Raw genomic sequence first — 19,142 nt, 5'->3', positions numbered from 1 at the left:
CGACGGGACAGGGTTTAAAATTTGCGTAAAGGGAAGAAGTTTTTTTGAATTTTTTTTTAAAAAATCGAAGGATACAAACAGATTTAAAAATTAAATTTTATTTTTGGAATTTTTAAAAATGCAGTAAAAAATTTTTTTATAAAATTTTTGAAAAGTTCATTAAGAAACAAGCAATTTTCATATAAGAAAGTTAAAAATTGATCCAAATTTGTAGAAGTTATAAGCATTCAAAAAAAAATTTTTTTAAAACTTTAAATTTTGAAAAATTCGTATCTTGTAAACGGCAGGGTAAAAAAATTTGAAAAAAATCATGAAGCTCTTTTTCAACTAGTAGTAAATGATAAAAAATGTCTGATCCAAATAAAAAATGTGAATTTTGACGATATGTTGGTTTGGCGTGGAATGCCTCATTTTTAAATACCCTACAAGATATTTATAACAGTGTAATATTTAAAGAAAAGTTTTCAAACAAAAAAGTTGAAAAAATGTCATTTTCCACTATTTTTGGTTTTTAAAATACCAATAATTTCGAAATTTATGATCGAATTAGGTTCAAAAATAGGTCAATCGAAGCGTTATTAATGCTCTACAAGTTGGTAACAATATTTTTAAAGTTACTTTTTACATTTTTTATCAACAAAATTTTCAAAAATATCTTATTTTCTAAAATTTTAGATTTTTAAAAGTTTAATATGAACGAAAAATGATGAATTAAAACTCAAAAAATGCATCTAAAAATACTCTTCAAAATTATGAAAAAACATTTCTAGGTATTCTAACATTTTTTTTAAATTATGGGCAAAAAACGTTTTTGTGCAAAATTAAAAATCCAAGAAATATATAAACTCGATTCTTGTTATGACGACGATCTCGTGGACTTCAAAATCTCGATATTGCGACGGAAAGAGAGGATCCTACTTCACGTTCTATTCAAACGCATGAATTTATCTGTGATTAACAATACAAAATGTCAAATAAGTGTAAAAGTTTTCGAAAAGTATGTTTATTTATGGGTAATGTAACGTTACAAGCCGTATCGTTTTTTTATCTTTATTAAATTAAATTTTAATAAATTGTATTCAAAATTACTATAATTAGAAGAGTATATTTCCTATTATATTTAATTATAATGGTAAAATATACATAAGCGAAATTAAAGAAAAAATGAAAGGGTCATACGAGCCATAAAAATTGAACTCTCCTTCTCTTACTTAGAAAGGCATTAAGTAATTTTGATTCTTAGTAAAATTCTATTCTAAAACGCTTCTTCCAAAATACTTTTACAACTATTTTATCACAAATTCACAGAATAAATTATATTGCACTAAACAAAACCGAGCATATTGTAATAAATTAGAGTTTTGCAACCGTGTCAACAAATTATAAGGAATTTGCATTCCGCGTGCATCATTTTTTTACAACTTTGAGAATCCAAATTCCATATCCTTCTTTAAACTAAAATCTTAATCGAACAAAATAAATGCCAAGTATGAATTAAAGGAATAACTTCACAACTGTCTTCTTTAGTTCCATAATTTAAAAGTATCAAAGACTCTTTTGGGTTAATGACCAAAATGTAGTCTGTTGATAAAATGGAAACGTAAGCATTTCTAAAAGATCTTTGACATCAAAGACTCTTTTGCAAATTCACATGTTGCAACCAATATAAGGAACTAAACATTTTTGCACAGTAAGAGGGTGCAATGACATTAAAATTATTTCAAGTTATAATAATTATTGGCCAATATAAGAATATATTTTCCAATCCTTTAACCCTCTCCACTAAATTCTGTCACACCCAAACCTCAATTTCAGGTATTAAAACTGACGTGCCCCAATGTAATTTGCTTTTTCGCGACAGTTAACTCCTGGAGACAGGTTATCGCGAGGTTGACCGTCTGCGAAACTCAGCCGGTTCAAGGGTTCGACACGGGCAACCGAATTCGGGCGGACGTTAAAATCAAAAATCGCGAAGTGTTTGGAATAGAAAAGACTGAGAATTAACAGTGAATACAAAAATAAATAATGGAACAATTTAAACCATCTCACAAATAAAATCACGATTGTCGATTACTCTCGTTTATATATTCCACAATTTTGGCAGCCCTTTCGTCACACTTTGAATTGTTTTGAACTTATGACAACGATCATAAGACAAGTACAAAACAATAGATATTCGAATTAAATAGCCGCGTAAAGATTGAGGAATCGAAACGAGAAGAGATAAAAACAAAATATTTAAAATGAGTGCTTCAAATTTTCCCATTTAAATAAGTTGTTAATAGTAAACGTTTTGAATAGCAAAGACTGAGAATTAATGGTGAACAACACTTTAACAAATTAAAACAAATAAACAAATAGTTGCCCGTTCTAATAAGAAGGAGGACCAGCTCTAGATGACCTTTTCTCCCTTCTTTTAAGTGCGGTAGGAATTAAGGCCAATACTCCGTAAGTAACCAAATAGTATCGTTTCAAAATTTAAGTAAATCTTTTTATTATGAATATTGAATCATATTTCAACCAACTTTTGTTCATATTTTCGAAATCTGGTTTTGAGAAATTTAAAACTTGTAATAAAACTTGGTTGTTTTAAATATATCTTATTTGACATAAATTATTGTGATCTTTTATTTAAAGAATAATGACAAGCTAAAAATTCTCTTAATAAAATTATAAAGAGGCGAGATGAACCAAAATTAGAGAGAGATAACGACCCCATAAATTATCAAAGAATTGAACTAAATAAAATATTATAAATTCCAATTCTTTCTTTGTTACAACTCCGAAGATAGTGATTCTTGATTATAATTAATACTTATTTTTCATTAATTTTTGTAACAGGTAATTCTCCGCGTAGCGCACGATTTGGTTTATGAAATTAAAAAAAAAATTTTTTATCGTTATGGTTCACTGTTTGGACACATTCTATCAAAAAAAAATTGCGGTAATTTAAACAATATTATAGCGTAAATCTCATTTAAAAATTATTATTTTGGTAATTTATGGAAATTTATGGTAATTTATAAAATTTTTTTGAAATTTATGGAAATTTTCGCGATAATTCATAAAAATATGTAAATTTTAAATTATTATTAAAAATTTGGATTTTGGTAATTTATGGAAATTTTCGCGGTAATTTATGGAAATTTATAAGGTAATTTATGGCAATTTGTAAGGTAATTTAAAGAAATTTTGTCGGTAATTTTTAAAAATATGCAAAGTAGAAATCACAATTGAAAATTTTTATTTCGGTAATTTATGGAAATTTTTGCGGTAATTTATAAAAATTTTTGTGGTAATTTATGGAAATTTATTTAAGTAATTTGTGGTAAACTTTCCTGAGCTATAGGTTTTTTTTATTCCTTATATGACGGGTTCCACGTCAAGTGCCCCAGGTCAAAAATTTACATGGAATATTTAAAAAATTTGTAGTTTCTTTAAAACAAAACAAAAATACGTTTTCTATTTTGGGTTTTTCTGCTGTTTTTCAACACTTTCTAATGGTGTAAACAAATGTAGAGAAAAAATTTTTTGACCTTAAAAAATTAAATTAAAAAATAAAATTTCATTTTTTTATCAAATGGACAGTTTTTATTTTAAAAAAAAAATTTTATCATAAAGGTGAGGTTTTTTCCTAAAAAAAATGTATAGGTCAAAACGTGGGACAAGAACTTTTAACTGGTCAAAATAAACATTTACTTCTGCAGTGCACCGACCCGCAGAGGAATTTTTTTTACAATTTACTATTAAAAAATGTCTACACCTTACAATTTTTAACCGATTTGAGTGTTCTTTGTCTTAAATTAAAGGGGAATAAATTCTTAAGACATCCTTCGAGGACAATTTTGGGGATTTTAATTATTTATAATTTTTTTAAATCAAAGTTAACAAATTAATACACTTTTTTAAAAAAGGACGTTTATTTTCTTATTCCGTTGCTGCACATGATCTAAATCAATTCAAATTCATCCAATATGACCACCAGATAATTACTAAAGCATAAAATAATTTATTTCAATTGTTATAAACAATATACAGCCCAACAACGCGCAGGGGCGGTGGATTGCAGAAGTAAATGTTTATTTTGACCAGTTAAAAGTTCTTGTCCCACGTTTTGACCTATACATTTTTTTTAGGAAAAAACCTCACCTTTATGATAAAATTTTTTTTTAAAAAATAAAAACTGTCCATTTGATAAAAAAAATGAAATTTTATTTTTTAATTCAATTTTTCAAGGTCAAAAAATTTTTTTTCTCTACATTTGTTTACACCATTAGAAATTGTTGAAAAACAGCAGAAAAATCCAAAATAGAAAACGTATTTTCGTTTTGTTTTAAAGAAACTACAAATTTTTCAAATATTTCATGTAAGACCAAAAATTTAAACTTTGACCCCCTCCAGTTTTTATATTTGTTTAAATAAATTAATAATATTTAATATTTTTTATTGTATCTAATAGGACTACTGTTTGTGCAAACTTTTTACCTGATCCCAAACATTTCAAATTTGGACATGGGTCACCATAACACTACATTTGCACTAGGTTCTTTGTAATACGAAGGTCGGTGGAAATTCTGAGGTGGGTGGAAACTCAGGCTGGTGGGAACTTTTTCAACCGACTTTAGATATTTTAATTTTTTTAAAAAAGTAGGGCGTTGTCGGCAGTGGCGAGACAGCGGGTATAGCGAGACACTGCGATATTTCAAACAGCTGAGTTGACAGTGTTGCTTTTTTTGGTGTAAAAGTAAAGTTTTATTCTGTTGAAGCTTTTTTATATGATACACACTTTCTGGATGTAAAATCTGTCACTATAATGCTGTCAATAGTTTTAAGCAAGTTTTAAAGTTTTATTCTTCGTATGAAAAAGTGTTTATAAAATTAAACTTTTCAAAATTTGGTTCACGGCAAATATTTTAAGTTATTAGTATGTAAGATTCCTTCAAAATTCCTAGAACATTATGCATAATAGTCCGATAGACACAATTGTAGATCGTTATTACCGTAAATCACTGTTTCGGCAATGGCGAGACACTTATTGTCGGCAGTGTCCGGATACTGCTTGTTTAAATCTAATAAAATAGTACATTTCTAAATGACTTCGGTATTATTTTTTTTAAGTTTTGTCGGCAATATTTTGCATAACAATAACCTAATCTTAAAGTTGCGTATGTATTTTCAAATAATCTGTAATAATAAAAATAATAATCTTAATTCTTATTTTTAGATGTAAAAAACGTAATCAATTTAAAAGGGACACAAAGGAACCCAAATGCTTTGAAATTGAAAGCCGTAAAAGACATTGTAATTGAAAAATTTGCGATTTAAAGTAATGTCTCGCCACTACCGACGTTTTTGAATGTCGGTAGTCGCGGGACATTTTTGAAATTCGGTAATAACTTTTTTTTTTGAAGACATATGCTATCTATATTATGTAAATTTGTAAAAGATAGTCTCACTAGTCTGTCTGCACAAAAGCAGACCAATTATTCATGAAAATATGAGTCCTACACAAAAAAACAAAGCGTGTCTCGCCACTACCGACTCTCCCCTATCATTAATTTTCAATCGGTTTGAAGTGGATCTCATTTGTATTGACCAAAACAATATAACTACGCTTTATTTAACCTTTTTTATAAATAATTGTTTAATTTGTGGTAAAATATTTAAGGGTCGATGGAGGTCGGTGGAGATTATTTTGTGATTCCCTTATCACCAACTTAAAATGAGTGAAAAATGAATAAATCAATTAGAACATTGAATTAACTTAAGGAAGTTATTTTTTGTGCTTAAAAAAGTAATTTTAAGTTAACATTTAATTTTCATTTAAATAGTTTACTGTTTGTTAATAAAATAATGAATAGCATCCAAATTTGCTGTCAAGCATAAACTGAAAAAAAACATATATGAAATGAATTTTTAAAAAAAAAATTTTTTATTCAACTGTACTAAAGTAGACGATACTAAAATGTCAGTAATAATTGTATTTATTATTGCATATTACTAAAATTATTAACTTTTTTTTCTAAAGTTCCTGTGGGGACAGGTATAATTTTGATGTTTTCAGCCTTAAAAGCGCTTATTTATGAAAAATTATAATATTAGATAAAAAAGTAATTATTTGTTTTTGTTTCTAAACATATAGATAACCTTTTCAGGTTGGAATTGTAAAAATATATGAAAATTATTTATTATTTTTCCATTACAACATGAAAAAACCATGTTCTGCGCTACGCGGAGAATCACCCTTATATTAAAAGTTTCTGAATTATGGCATAAGTTTCAAAAAAGTAGGGGGAAGTCCCCTAGTACCGGACACCTAAGGTTTTCATGAAATAAAATAAAAACTACACCGAAAGATTAGCTCAGTCGGATTGATGCCTTGCTTGGCGGTCGTTTAAAGACCAAGAGTAAGTACCCTTGGTTCGCGCCCACTTGGATTGGTATTTTTCCGGCACGTGAGACAATCTGAGCGGGAGGTTTGACGTCGAGGTATAATGATGTGCACCGTCGATTATTTGTCCGGTGCACACCATTAGAACTCGACTGTCGATAAACCGGTTGTACTCAGGAGAGGTTTTCTACAGTTTTCCTCTCCACTGGCGAGAAAACCCATTAGACGGGTGGTCCAGGCAAATGCGAGTATTCCTAATTTTCAAGTCGCTCTGTAGGCGTAAAATTTAGTATTAGGTTTGTTAGGGAAAAATTTGTAAGAGAAATTTACGAAAATGTAAAAACACTTGTATAGCCAAGTATTGTAAGGCTGAAGACAGGTGTATAAACAAATAAAATAAAAATTAAAACTACTTCAAAAAATATGACTTCATTTATGAAGTAATTAACTCTACAATATATAACACCAAAATCAATTAACAAAAATACAATATTTTCATAAATTTTTTTTGAGTTCAATTTAGTTTTGGTGAAAAAATACAACAATTTAAAATTGTCCCCTAGTACCGGCAGTCTAAAACTTTAAAATTTTACGCGCGAGATATTTTTGAAAAATGATGCAGCGATCACAGACTATTTTTGACGCATTAAATGAAGTGTTATTGCCAAGGATTTTGTAAAATAAAGTCACCACACAGAGAAAAAAGAGGGCGCGTTGGAGCACATTTTGGAGTCATGTTGCGCGACTTAACCCTGTGTTCTGCTAGACACTTTTCTGGGGCGTGCAGCGCTCCCCTGAGTCGAGGCGAGCTGTATTTAATAGTACATTATGCAACAAAGGCGTATTATGGTTACTCTATGCTACCTGTACCAATGTATGCTAAGTTCTCCCATATAACCCAGCTGGTCAATAAAGTAACCATTATTGCCTTAGGGAGATAAAGGGTTCTTTATTGACCTGTGAGCGGTCAATAATGTACCCTTTATCTCCCTAGAGCTATAATGGTTACTTTATTGACTGCTGGGTTATAAGGGAGAACTTAGTACGCGCCTGTACAGGTAGATAAAGTGACCATAATACGCCTGAGTTGTATAAAGTGTATTACACGCTCTTTGGGGCGCGCTGCACGCCCCAGAAAGTGTGTAGAAGAATTCAGGGTTGAGTCGCACGACATGACTCAAAAATGTGCTGCAACGCGCCCTCTTTTTTCTCGCAACTTTAGAAAAATTTATTTTTCTTTTTTTATTTAAATTTTACAGTGCATCCTACAAAATACACATTCACATTAAGTGTATAATTGGTTCAACAAATATTCCTGTCTAATATATTGAAATAAAAAAAAGCCAATTTGTCAACTGTCCGGTACTAGGGGACAACAAATTTTCAAAATTACGTTATTTTATACTAACACCGTTAAGAAATTAAAAAAAACTTTCATAAACTTGGAATTATAGTCAAACCCTCTCTTAATGCAAGTTGAAATAAACACGTAAACACAAAACTATAGTATTAATCGCACTTTGAAATTTAATATGATGCAACGTCTTCTCGATAAAAAAAACAATTTAGTGCTTTCACCGTGGTTATTCGCGTTATTTACAAACCGAGTTCTCTTATTCTTTATTATTACGTTCGGATAAAGTTCCGAATAGCCCAACCCACAGAATTGATTGAAACTACGTATACCGACGTATTTTTATGCCCTAATTACGAAAATGATAAAGAAATTTGGCGACTAGGTCATCTTCATGCTGAAAACTTAAAAAAACCCATTAAACAGCCCGTTTTAAGGGACACGTTGGAGGGGTGTTGGTTCTGGGTTAGGTACCTTTTAATACTAACTAGGAAGTCAATTTGACTCCCTTTCTACATTAAAAAGCCGAAGTACATGAGCAGAGCCGGGCTCTATAGTGTTTTCCCTTCTGAAGCACAGCGGGCTTTTTAATGGGTTTTTTGTGGCTTTTAACATGAAGATGACCTAGTTGCCAAATTTCTTTATCATTTTCGTAATCAGGGCATAAAAATACGTGAATATACGTAGTTTCAATCAATTCTGTGGGTTGGGCGATAGGGGACTTCCTTCTAAGTATTTTTAATATTAATCGGAGTAATTACTAGATTAATCTAGTAATTACTAGATTCTTTACGTTAAATAAAGTTAAGGGTTGATTAACTTTGTCGTTTTTTTTAGTTAACCAAAATTTTGGTCGATTAATATCTCTTAAATTCGTTCTTGTTTTTTTGTCGTTGTATTGAGAGTTTTAATGTTCGTTGTAACGAATGAACGTTGTAACGAGATTCGTTATAAAAATAGTATAGTATTCTCTATATAAAGTACTCTCATTTTAAGTCTGCACGTGAGACCTACTATTTAAAAAAAATTCATCCCTAAAGCTATTCATAATTTCGAGATATTTATGAAAATTCAATGTTTACACACACACACACACGAATTACATTTTTTTAAAATGTGATTTTTGAACTCCTGATAACATAAAGATATGTCAAAAAATCGAACTCGAAAAATATTGGTATTACAATACTTCCTCTATGAGGAAGCAATAATATAATATAATATAATATAATATAATATAATATAATATAATATAATATAATATAATATAATATAATATAATATATAATATAATATAATATAATATAATATAATATAATATAATATAATATAATATAATATAATATAATATAATATAATATAATATAATATAATATAATATAATATAATATAATATGTATTTTTCCGGAACGTGAGATAATCTGAGCGGGAGGTTTGACGTCGAAGTATAATGATGTGCACTGTCGATTATTGTCCGGTACACACCATTAGAACTCGACTGTCGATAAACCGGTTGTACTCAGGAGAGGTTTTCTACAGTTTCCCTCTCCACTGGCGAGAAAACTCATTAGATGGGTGGTCCAGGCAATTGCGAGTACTCCTAATTTTCAAGTCGTTTTATAGGCGCAATAATTTAGAATAAGTAGGGGAGACTGGGGCGAAAAGTTAAACTTACCAAAACCGTTAAAATTCATTATCTTTCGAACGAAAATAGTTAGAGCATTGCAATTTTAATTATAGAAGGGTGTTATCACCCTAAATAAATGTCCGGAGTTGTGTGCAATTCTGTTTATACCTACATGTATTTTCTAAATATCTTTAGTCAGATTTTTTATATTTGTTGTTAAAGCCAAAAACGCACCCTGGGGCGAAAAGTTAAATAATGGGTGGGGCGAAAAGTTAAATGTATTTTTACATGTTGTTGAAATTTTTTTTTTATTTTTCGTTTTTTTGGGTTTATTTGTTTAAACATTATTTATTTGACATTTGGCAAGTACTCTGTCAAAAAATAAGCCGGTTCACGTGAAATAAACCAAAAAATTTTTTTTTTTGAAATTTCAATTTTTTAACTTTACAACTATTCTAAAGCTTTTGTCAAATAAACAAAGATCTTTTATTTACTAAATTACTTGTTTACGTGTACTTTAACTTATCTACTATTTATCACCTATCAGAAAATAGTTTTAGTAGGCTAAAAATAGAATTTAACTTTTCGCCCCAGCTATGTAACTTTTCGCCCCAGCATGGGGCGAAAAGTTAACAAAAACAAAATTTTCAAAAAAGGACAAAACATGTATTTTTTGCGAAAATATCAGGAACTTTTTTATTGATAGTTGTAGAGGACAAGTTGCCCTACAATATTGATATACAAATATTTGCATCTAAGCGGCTTATATTGCCAAAAAAAAATTATTTATGCAAAATTTAACTTTTCGCCCCAGTCTCCCCTATGTAAGAAAATGTAGTATGTAAGAAAATTTCTTCGGGGACACTTGTAAACGCTAGTATTAAGGCAAAAAGACGAGTGTATAAATAAATAAAAAAATAGTATAATATCATCTTAAAAATGGTAAAAATCATGATTCTGCATAATTATCAATTGTTTAATGCTAAAAAAACCCAAGAGGCTATAATCTAAACCAAGTAATGACCACATGCAAACTGTTTCTAGACTACAAAAAACAGAGTTAAATTCACCGAAACTATATTATGGAACATTAGACATTTCAACCTTAAAATCACAATATAATCAAACGTTAAAAACTTTTAGAAGTACATTGATAGACGCAAATATAAAGAAGGAAAAGTATTCTATTAGTATAATTCAGAGAAAAAAAAGAGATAAATTTGTTGAACCGAGAGAAGAAGACATGATTCAAGCTGCTAATTTCGGAATTGAAGCTATGAACGAACTTTATTACATAAAGGAACCAAAACTTTATTCACTGGGTAAGACAATAGAAATTTATGTTATTTTATATTTAAAATTCTTTGCATAATTGTTTGTGCATTCCTTCTTAAGAGGCAGGTGGACAAGTTAACGTTAGCTAATCATACTAACGTTAGACTAGCGTTTGGTTAACGTTAATGTTATTGGTAAAAAAATGTTGTTAAATTAACGTTAGCCTAACGTTAATATCATTAACTAACGTTAACTTTTCCACCTAAGGAAAATTATATTATATATTTTTATTAACGGTGTTGGATGGTCTCTTAAGTTTATAGATTATGTGTGACTTACGTTTATTATCGCCCAATAATACGGCAATGATCTGTTTAAATGACGTAAAATTGATAAACAATCATTTTCGAACATATCTCTTTCTGCACAGAGGCACTTTTTACAAAATCTACCCACGAACCATAGACACGAATCGTCTTAATTATCTAAATACACTCGACTCTCGGATCTTTTGCACTTATGAGACCACATCCTCTTATACCTTTTACCAAAACAAATGCCATGGCAACGCAAAACAATAAAATATATATAACCAAAAATTTTAATATTCACATTAATAATAATTAAAATTTTAATATAATTTTAATCACATAATGGAGGAACTGTTATAATTTACTTTAGATAACCAAAGTTATCGTAGATAATCTAATGTAGAAGGTAAAAGGTGCGGGAGAAAAATTGCAAACAGCTCGAGAGTGTAAAAGAACTGAATGCAAAAGATCCGAGAGTCGAGTGTATTGCCAGCCTGCCATTACAATATTACTATGATATTTATCATTTTGCGACGGTGTCTCTACATGGATTAAAAGAATCTTTTGGATTTAGGTAATTAAGAGAATATTTGTTTGAAACCATTGTTTTCTAATTTCACGTCATTTAAGGGGGGATCCGACTTTATATAGTCGAAAAATCGTTTTTTTGTATATATTTGCAGGAAATACACTGAAAAAAATAAACATGACTGGGTACTAGGGCGTTTCACCGAAAACTTTTTTTGCTTTTTTCTAAAACCTTAACCCGAAATTTAACTTCTTTTACCCAAAAAATATGTCAAATTTTTTTCAGATTTTTTGAAGGTCATTTAAAGGTCGCTATTTCAATTTTTTTTAAATTTGTGCTTTTTTTGTTAAAGTTTTTTTTAAGTTCTTACGTATTCAAACTAAGAAAAACTATGCACATTTCTTGAGAATGTTACCAAATTTGTTAAAAAAATGGTTTTGTGTTAAAAAATAGTTTAAAAACTATTTTTTCTAACCTTAAATGAAAAAAATTCAATCCCCTGCACGTTTAAACTTGGTTTTTTATTCAAACCTCTTAAAATATGTAATTATTTTATATAATGTTAAAGTAGACAATATTCCTTCTGTTGGAAAAACAAAACTGATAGATATATTTGAATTGTTTGATATTAAAAAAAATTCCAAGAAAAAATTATTTTTTATAATAAGAAAATTAAAATAATTTAATCATTTTTAGTAATACTAGAACCAAAAGGCCGCGCGTTGCGCGCCCACTCCTAGTCGTTTAACACACAAAATAAAACCTTAATGTAACCTTAAATTAAATCTTAATTTAATAAAAACATATGTTTATATTTTAAAAATTGTTTTTCTGTTAATAAGATTGTTTAAAAATTTTTTAATTTTTTTAATCTAAGTTTGACGAATTGAATTTTCTATAAAAAATTACACGTTAATGCCTATAAAAAATTCTCATTCTGGAGAAAATCACCTTTAAAATAAGCCTAAAATCATTAAAAAGCATTCAGTATTTTAGAAGTCATTAAAATTTTTGTAAAACATTGAAAATTATCATTTTTTAAAAATGTCTAAATAAAATATTGATCAAATGACTTGAAAAATTATGTACAAACACCAAGGATTAATTCAAGAAAAGAAAAGCAGTAACCTTCTATATTATAGAAATTGTGATGAAAGCATGTCTTCCAGAATTTTTCTTACTAGTTAGTAGAGCAGACAACTCTACCACTCTTAAAATTAAAAATTCTTTGCTTTTTCGGGTGGTTCAATGATGCCGCACTCACTGTATACACATGACATTCACAACAAGAATTGTTTTTAATAAATTTATGTAAGATTTAAAATTCTTTTTCACATCGGAATATTGAACTTGACACCCTAAGCGAAATAAATCACAAGTTTACTAATTTTTAAAACTTCCTATTTCAATAAAAAAACGTCATTATAGCCACCAAGTTTTTTGTTTTGTACGTGAAAAACAGTTTTTTTTAGTTTTTCTATGTAAATAATAAACCTACGTGCCGGAAATATTTGGACATAGTCTGTTTTGGTAATACTAACTTATATGTTGAATAAGAACAAATTTCACTCAGTCATTTCTCAGAAAATTGAAGTGGTTCACTGTTGACGCTGGTTCAATGTAGCTTACTCTCCCCTAAATCAAGTACAATCGAAAGACTTACTTATTGACTAAAAATATAAAAGATTTTATTATATTGTATTTAAAGTTAAAGTATCTATATAAATTGATACCTTTTTTATTTTTCATTTTTAAAAGCTGTTTCAACAACCCTTTTGTTTACATTAGGAATCTTTTTTCTGTGATTATGAACCGTTTGCAATAAATTTTGAAAGTCCTTTACATTCCTCGTAAGTTTCTTATTAAAAATTGTTGCGGATGCTACACCTCTTTCAGATATATCATTCACAACACTTATTTTTTCCAGTTTTTCTCTTGATTTCATAAAGTCTTCATCTTTTTCTCACAAACTTGGTTCCTTTTTCAAAAACTCAGTCGATAATTTATAAGCATCGAAAAGTATTTTACTGTTCGATGTCACAAAATGATGAATTTGCGTTTTTGGAATCTCTTTTGTTGGAACATTAGCTGCAATGAGTGGAATGTCACAGCTTTTTTTCCAATGGATCAACCATTAATTTTTTTTCATCAGATGTAATTCGAGGATCAAAAAAGGCAAGTCCTACAAGATACCACAAGTGTGAAGAGAAGGTCTTAAGAGTTGTCTCAGCAATAGATCGAATAGTTTTCTTATAATCGACCAGTTCTTTGAGCAGATTTAAATCATTTAATGAAGCAGAAATAGCCGATCGACAGGTAAACCACTGCTGTAAGTAAATTTTTATAATAAAAGAAATAAATTTTTGAAGTCCAGATATTTCAGATTCAGTAAGATCGAATTGTTTTCGAAAAAGATAAATTTTTAAATTATAAATTAATTTTGCCATCCATCGTGCTCTGTGAAAAGCGCCTAGAGTTCTGATTGCAATGTTTGGAGTGGTATTGGTTCCCAAAAAGATCAAGCTTAATTCGAGCAATTCTTTGTAGTCGTCTCTTGGATGAAAATTTTTTAACTGATTTTTTATAAATATGATAGCATTTGAACGAATAGCCGAAGTAAGGAAAACAGTAACATTCTTATCTTTAAGACAACTTTTGAACTTTGTTTGGTCTATTGTTTCCCAAGTATCCTAAAAACTGCGAAATAACTGAATATCTGGTCCAGTAGAATTTTCAAAGAGCGCGTTAAATGCTGCTCCAGCAAGTAACTCTAGCATATGGTATCTACAAGCTAAATAAAAAAGAAATCTATTCAGTTTCATTTGCAGAAACGTGATTGCTCCTTTATGTTTCCCAGTATTACTAGCTGTTGTATCTGTGCACATAGAAGTCACTTTTTCCGTCAGTTTCCACTCATTTAATAACTGAAATACTGTTTCTGCTTGAGCTTCCCCAGTAGATGCTGTAATTTTTGGAATACCAAGACATTTTGCAGTATTTTCACCAGTGACGTCAACGGATAATCGATCAATTTTTTTTGGAATTCAAATCTGGTAATAATTTTCCATCCCAATGAATTGTCATACAATCATCAAATTGAAACGATTCCTTATCTTCAACAGCATTTTTTTCACGAATCTTTTTCCGGTTTCGCCAAATAGTGCTTTTGGAATAAGCAATATTTTTCACATCGTATCCTAGTGTATGAAGAGTAGATTGAATAATAAGAGACCCGCTTCCACAACTTATAACTGCTCGATCTAAAGCTGAGCAAACTTCTGTGGATGCAATATTTATTTTCGGATTGGAAACACTATTCGCTAATTTTAATTTTCTTGATTTAGAAACATATAAATCGTCTGAAAAATCGTCCACTTTTGATTGATTGTCGGAAAGATTAACCTCTTCCTCTATCTGTTTATTCTTTATAACATTTTTAGGATTTTTCTTCATTTGGTTTGTTTTTTTCTAATAGTGTGATGAGCTAAAGATGATTTTAAATCAGTTAAATTAACTTTGTTGCTACGCATTCCGTGTTTTCCCGATAAATATAATTTCAAAGCTTCTGAATCATTCATTCTTTTAATTGTATCAGTATATCCAACATCAAAAAGCAAATTTATTTTATCTATAAAAATTTCTCTTTTTTATTCTCAGTTCGTGAAGTCAAGTTTTTTTTTAATTTAACCCATTCTAAATGCAATTTCTTTACTTTATTTATAATATATTATCGCTAACCCCCTTTCCCAAAAATACAACGATGATCTGGAGATAATTCAAAAGAGATTTTTAAAATTATTAGCTTTTAAAAAGGATGGTTGCTATCCACCTCAAGGTTCTGATTACGATTGTTTGTGTGAACGTTTCGCTTTTCGCTCAATAGCAAAAAGACGTATTTTGACTGCGACTCTGTTCTTGTTTAAAGTTCTTAATTCTCAAATTCATGCTCCCGAAATTTTATTTATGATTAATTTAAGAATTCCCCGACTCTCATCACGTAATTTCGAACCATTTTACCTTGACACTCCAAAGAAATCAATTGGTACAACTGCACCTATTTTTTTCGCATGCAACCATATTAACCAATTATTTACACGAATGGCTCCGGACTTAGATTTGTTTTTTTCATCAGCAAAAGTCTTCACATCTACTCTTAATGCTTACATCGATTCTATATAATTTAAAATTTATAATGTGAGCTAACATTTATTATTATAATTCAGTTGTCCATAATCTCTCTACAATCTAAAATTATTGTTAGTTATTATCTAATTATGTTATAATTTTGTATAAAACTTTAGTTACCCATTTATGGTCCACTTGGACTGCGGGAACTGTTTTTGTAAATAAATAAATAAAAATAAATATATATTTTGTTTTTGTATACTAGGAATTTTTTTTCAGCCCAAATTTTTTCAACCTCTTCTGTCACGTTTGTAGCACTAACATTTATATTTTTGTCTTGATGAAAGTGTAAAAATCTTCGTAAAACAGTATTCTGTGTCGGTAATTCGCTTTTAGGAATATTATCAATGGATTCACCCAAAAGACAAAGTTTTGTACAATTTAATTTTTTTTTTTTTTTTTTTTTTTTTTTTTTTATTTAATTTATTTATTTATTTATTTTATTTTATTTTTTTTTTTTTTTACAATTTTTTTTTTGTTTTGTGCATTCCATACTTTTTAAACAAAATATTAATTTAATTATAATAATGTTTCGAAATCAAAATTTGGAAACCGTCCTTAAAATAATCAAATTCATATGCTTACTTGATTTGTGATGATTATGGCAAATATACTTTTATCAAATACTTTTATCTTCAAACGAAACGCTTTAGAAGTAATTTATTAACCTATTATATTTCATAATTTGCTATATTTTTTTGTTTGTTTTTTTGTTTTTTATTTTCTTTAACGTTTCCCTAGTAACTGTTAATTTAAATGTTTTTTTACATTTATAGTTTGAAAATTTTTTAATCTTAATTAATGTACCCAATATTATTTTTTCTTTACGAAGATAAAGTTTATTGTCTATTTAAACATTCTAAAAAAGAATTAAATATTTTGAAAGACTTTTAATATTTCAATATTTAAATCTAACATTTTTTATTTATTAGAGTAGAACGGGGTGAAATAGCCATGGTGCAAAAAAGCCATTTGACTTTTATTTGAAAACTATTAAACCGATTTATCAGCTATTTTTAATATAAATACTATAAGTTAATACGCAACTTTTGATACTAGTTTGGATGTTGTACCTAAATTAATATAATTTTTATTGTAATTTTAATTTTTTAGTTGCTCTGCGTATAATATTTCGATGAACTTTTCGAACATATTACAACCTGTTTAAGTGAACGGGTAATAAAAGTAAATGTTTGTACATAAGGAGAAAACTATATACTCAAAACGTATTCAATGTTAATTTTTGGAAATTGAACTGAATTTAAAATTTATTTTAGCTTTTAGAAAAACTGGTCTTGGGGGTGAAAAAGCCAGGGACAAAATCCATTGAATATTATGTGAAATTCATTTGTTTTCTACTTAAACTATCCTTCTAATTTTACAAAATTTTCGCGTGTTTACTTAATAAAATTAATTAAACACGACGAGAAAATAGTATAAAGTGCGTTAAAAAATAAACAACGAAAAAACGGTTGCAGCAAAATATGGCATCTGTGGTGAAATTTAAGGAAGACTTTAAAAAAGGTACAAAAACTTGGCAGTGTAAATCGAAAACAGGTAAACTTAACATAATATTCAATTTTCCTTGATAAAAGCTCTTTAAAATTTATTAAAATATTTTAAAACTAAGATTATTTGTCACGTCAATAAATTTTGCAACTTTTCAGGCCGAATGTAACCAGTCACTATCAACTAACTAAGAATATTAATTTTACCAATTGTTTAAACAAATTACTATTGATTAATTTTATCTTTTTATCAAAATGAGCTACAGAGTTGCAACTTTTTTTAATTGTACATTTTATTTCTTTTGTGAGGTAATAATTAATGTAAGACTTAATTTTCGAGTAAAAATTGTGAACAATAAATTTATTATTATAAAAATGATAAGTACAAAAATTTTTATTTACGTTATTGAAATTACTACTGCGATAGCTTCAAATTTAAAATAACAATTTGTTTAAACAATTGGTAAAATTGTAATTCTTAGATTGTTATTTGTAACTTTAGTTACATTTGGCTTGGAAAAATACAAAATTGAGAAAAAAATTGCGACTCTGCAGCTCAATTTGATAAAAAGATAAAATTAAACAATAGTAATTTGTTTAAACAATTGGTAAAATTAATATTCTTAGTTAGTTGATAGTGACTGGTTACATTCGGCCTGAAAAGTTGCAAAATTGAGAAAAAATCGAAACTTTTTAGCTCAATTAGATAAAAAGTTGTAAATAAACAATAATAATTTGTTTAAACAAATTAGCAATTACATGGAATAATGTTTAAAAATCAATATTTGTGTTATTTATTCATAATCTAGGAAAAAACTTTGATGAAAATAATAAAAAATATTTTTTAACGATTTTTTTGTAATTTTGAAATTTATGGGGTTTTTTGGGGTACTACAAAAAAATAGTTAATTTGAAAAATTATTAAATAAACAATTTAGCACTATTTTTTTAAGTCTTCTGAAGAGAAACAGAGTTTGCTGAATGAAAAATATTGATTTTCAAGGATTCTATACCAATTCTACGAAAAAGTGTTTTTTCCCCATGCATTTTACATGGGAAACTTCCAGCGCTTTGAGCGACCTCTAAATATTTTTTTATTAAAAAAAATAGGGGTATTTTTTTCTCCATATAGAACATTCCTAGGGGGTGAGAGCATTAAAATTCCGATTTTATTTTTTTCCCATGTATTTTTGGACCACCCTAATACACACACATACACACATATACACATACACACATAATTTTCTTAATAATATTTTCGCATTTCTTAGATTGTAAAAAGAAGGAATATAATAGAAATTTTGAATTCTATGCAATGTACAGACAAAAGTCTGATTTTATTAATAAGGATAATGATCAAAAAATAAAAAACTCAAATTATATTCTGATGACTAAATTCTAATAAAAAACACTAAAATTAACCCTGTTTCCAATTTGAGTAAAATTGATGACAATAATTATTTCAAAACATTAATTTTGAATTTTTTAAATTTTGAAAATATAGCATAATGTTCGTTTACATTAGTCACTTTTACTTTACTATAGCTACACTAAAAAAAGTTATATGATTCAAGTAATTATAATTATTTGAAAAATAATATCTTATTTAAAAAGATTTTATTTCGATCTAATAAGAATTTATTTCCTTTAAATAATTTTAATTAGTTGAATCAAATAAATTTTATTTGGATTAATTAAACAATTACTTGACTCTAATAAATGAATTTATTTAACACAAATAATGAGTTATTTTAAAACAAATTATTTATTTCACTCAATTAATTGGATATTTGACATAAATAAAAATTATTTGACATAATTAATAAATAATAATAAATAATAAATCAATAAATAAAAATTATTTAAATCAAATAAATATCTTATTTAAAAAGAGGAATTTATTTAATTCAACCAATTAATTGAATATTTGGTATAAATAAAAATTATTTGACACTATTAATT

At 28.0% G+C, this 19,142-nt stretch overlaps 2 protein-coding genes across 6 annotated transcripts in view; one reads left to right on the top strand and one right to left on the bottom strand.

Moving 5' to 3' along the window:
- LOC122504126 (peroxidasin-like protein) overlaps positions 1 to 19,142 on the top strand; it is a 316,998-nt gene that overhangs the window by 97,710 nt on the left and 200,146 nt on the right. For 3 of the 5 annotated variants that reach the window (XM_043615053.1, XM_043615052.1, XM_043615056.1), the window contains exon 4: positions 10,417 to 10,694. In XM_043615053.1, the coding sequence (XP_043470988.1) occupies positions 10,417 to 10,694 (278 nt within the window). The remainder of the gene's footprint in view (positions 1 to 10,416; positions 10,695 to 19,142) is intronic. The other 2 variants (XM_043615054.1, XM_043615057.1) reach the window with 1 other exon arrangement.
- Positions 1 to 19,142, bottom strand: part of LOC122504128 — a 116,478-nt gene that overhangs the window by 56,374 nt on the left and 40,962 nt on the right. The gene's annotated exons all lie outside the window — the stretch shown is intronic.

Source organism: Leptopilina heterotoma, unplaced genomic scaffold, assembly GCF_015476425.1.
Source record: "Leptopilina heterotoma isolate Lh14 unplaced genomic scaffold, ASM1547642v1 Lhet_279, whole genome shotgun sequence".
NCBI lineage: Eukaryota > Metazoa > Arthropoda > Insecta > Hymenoptera > Figitidae > Leptopilina > Leptopilina heterotoma.
This window is presented reverse-complemented; position numbering and strand designations above follow the sequence as displayed.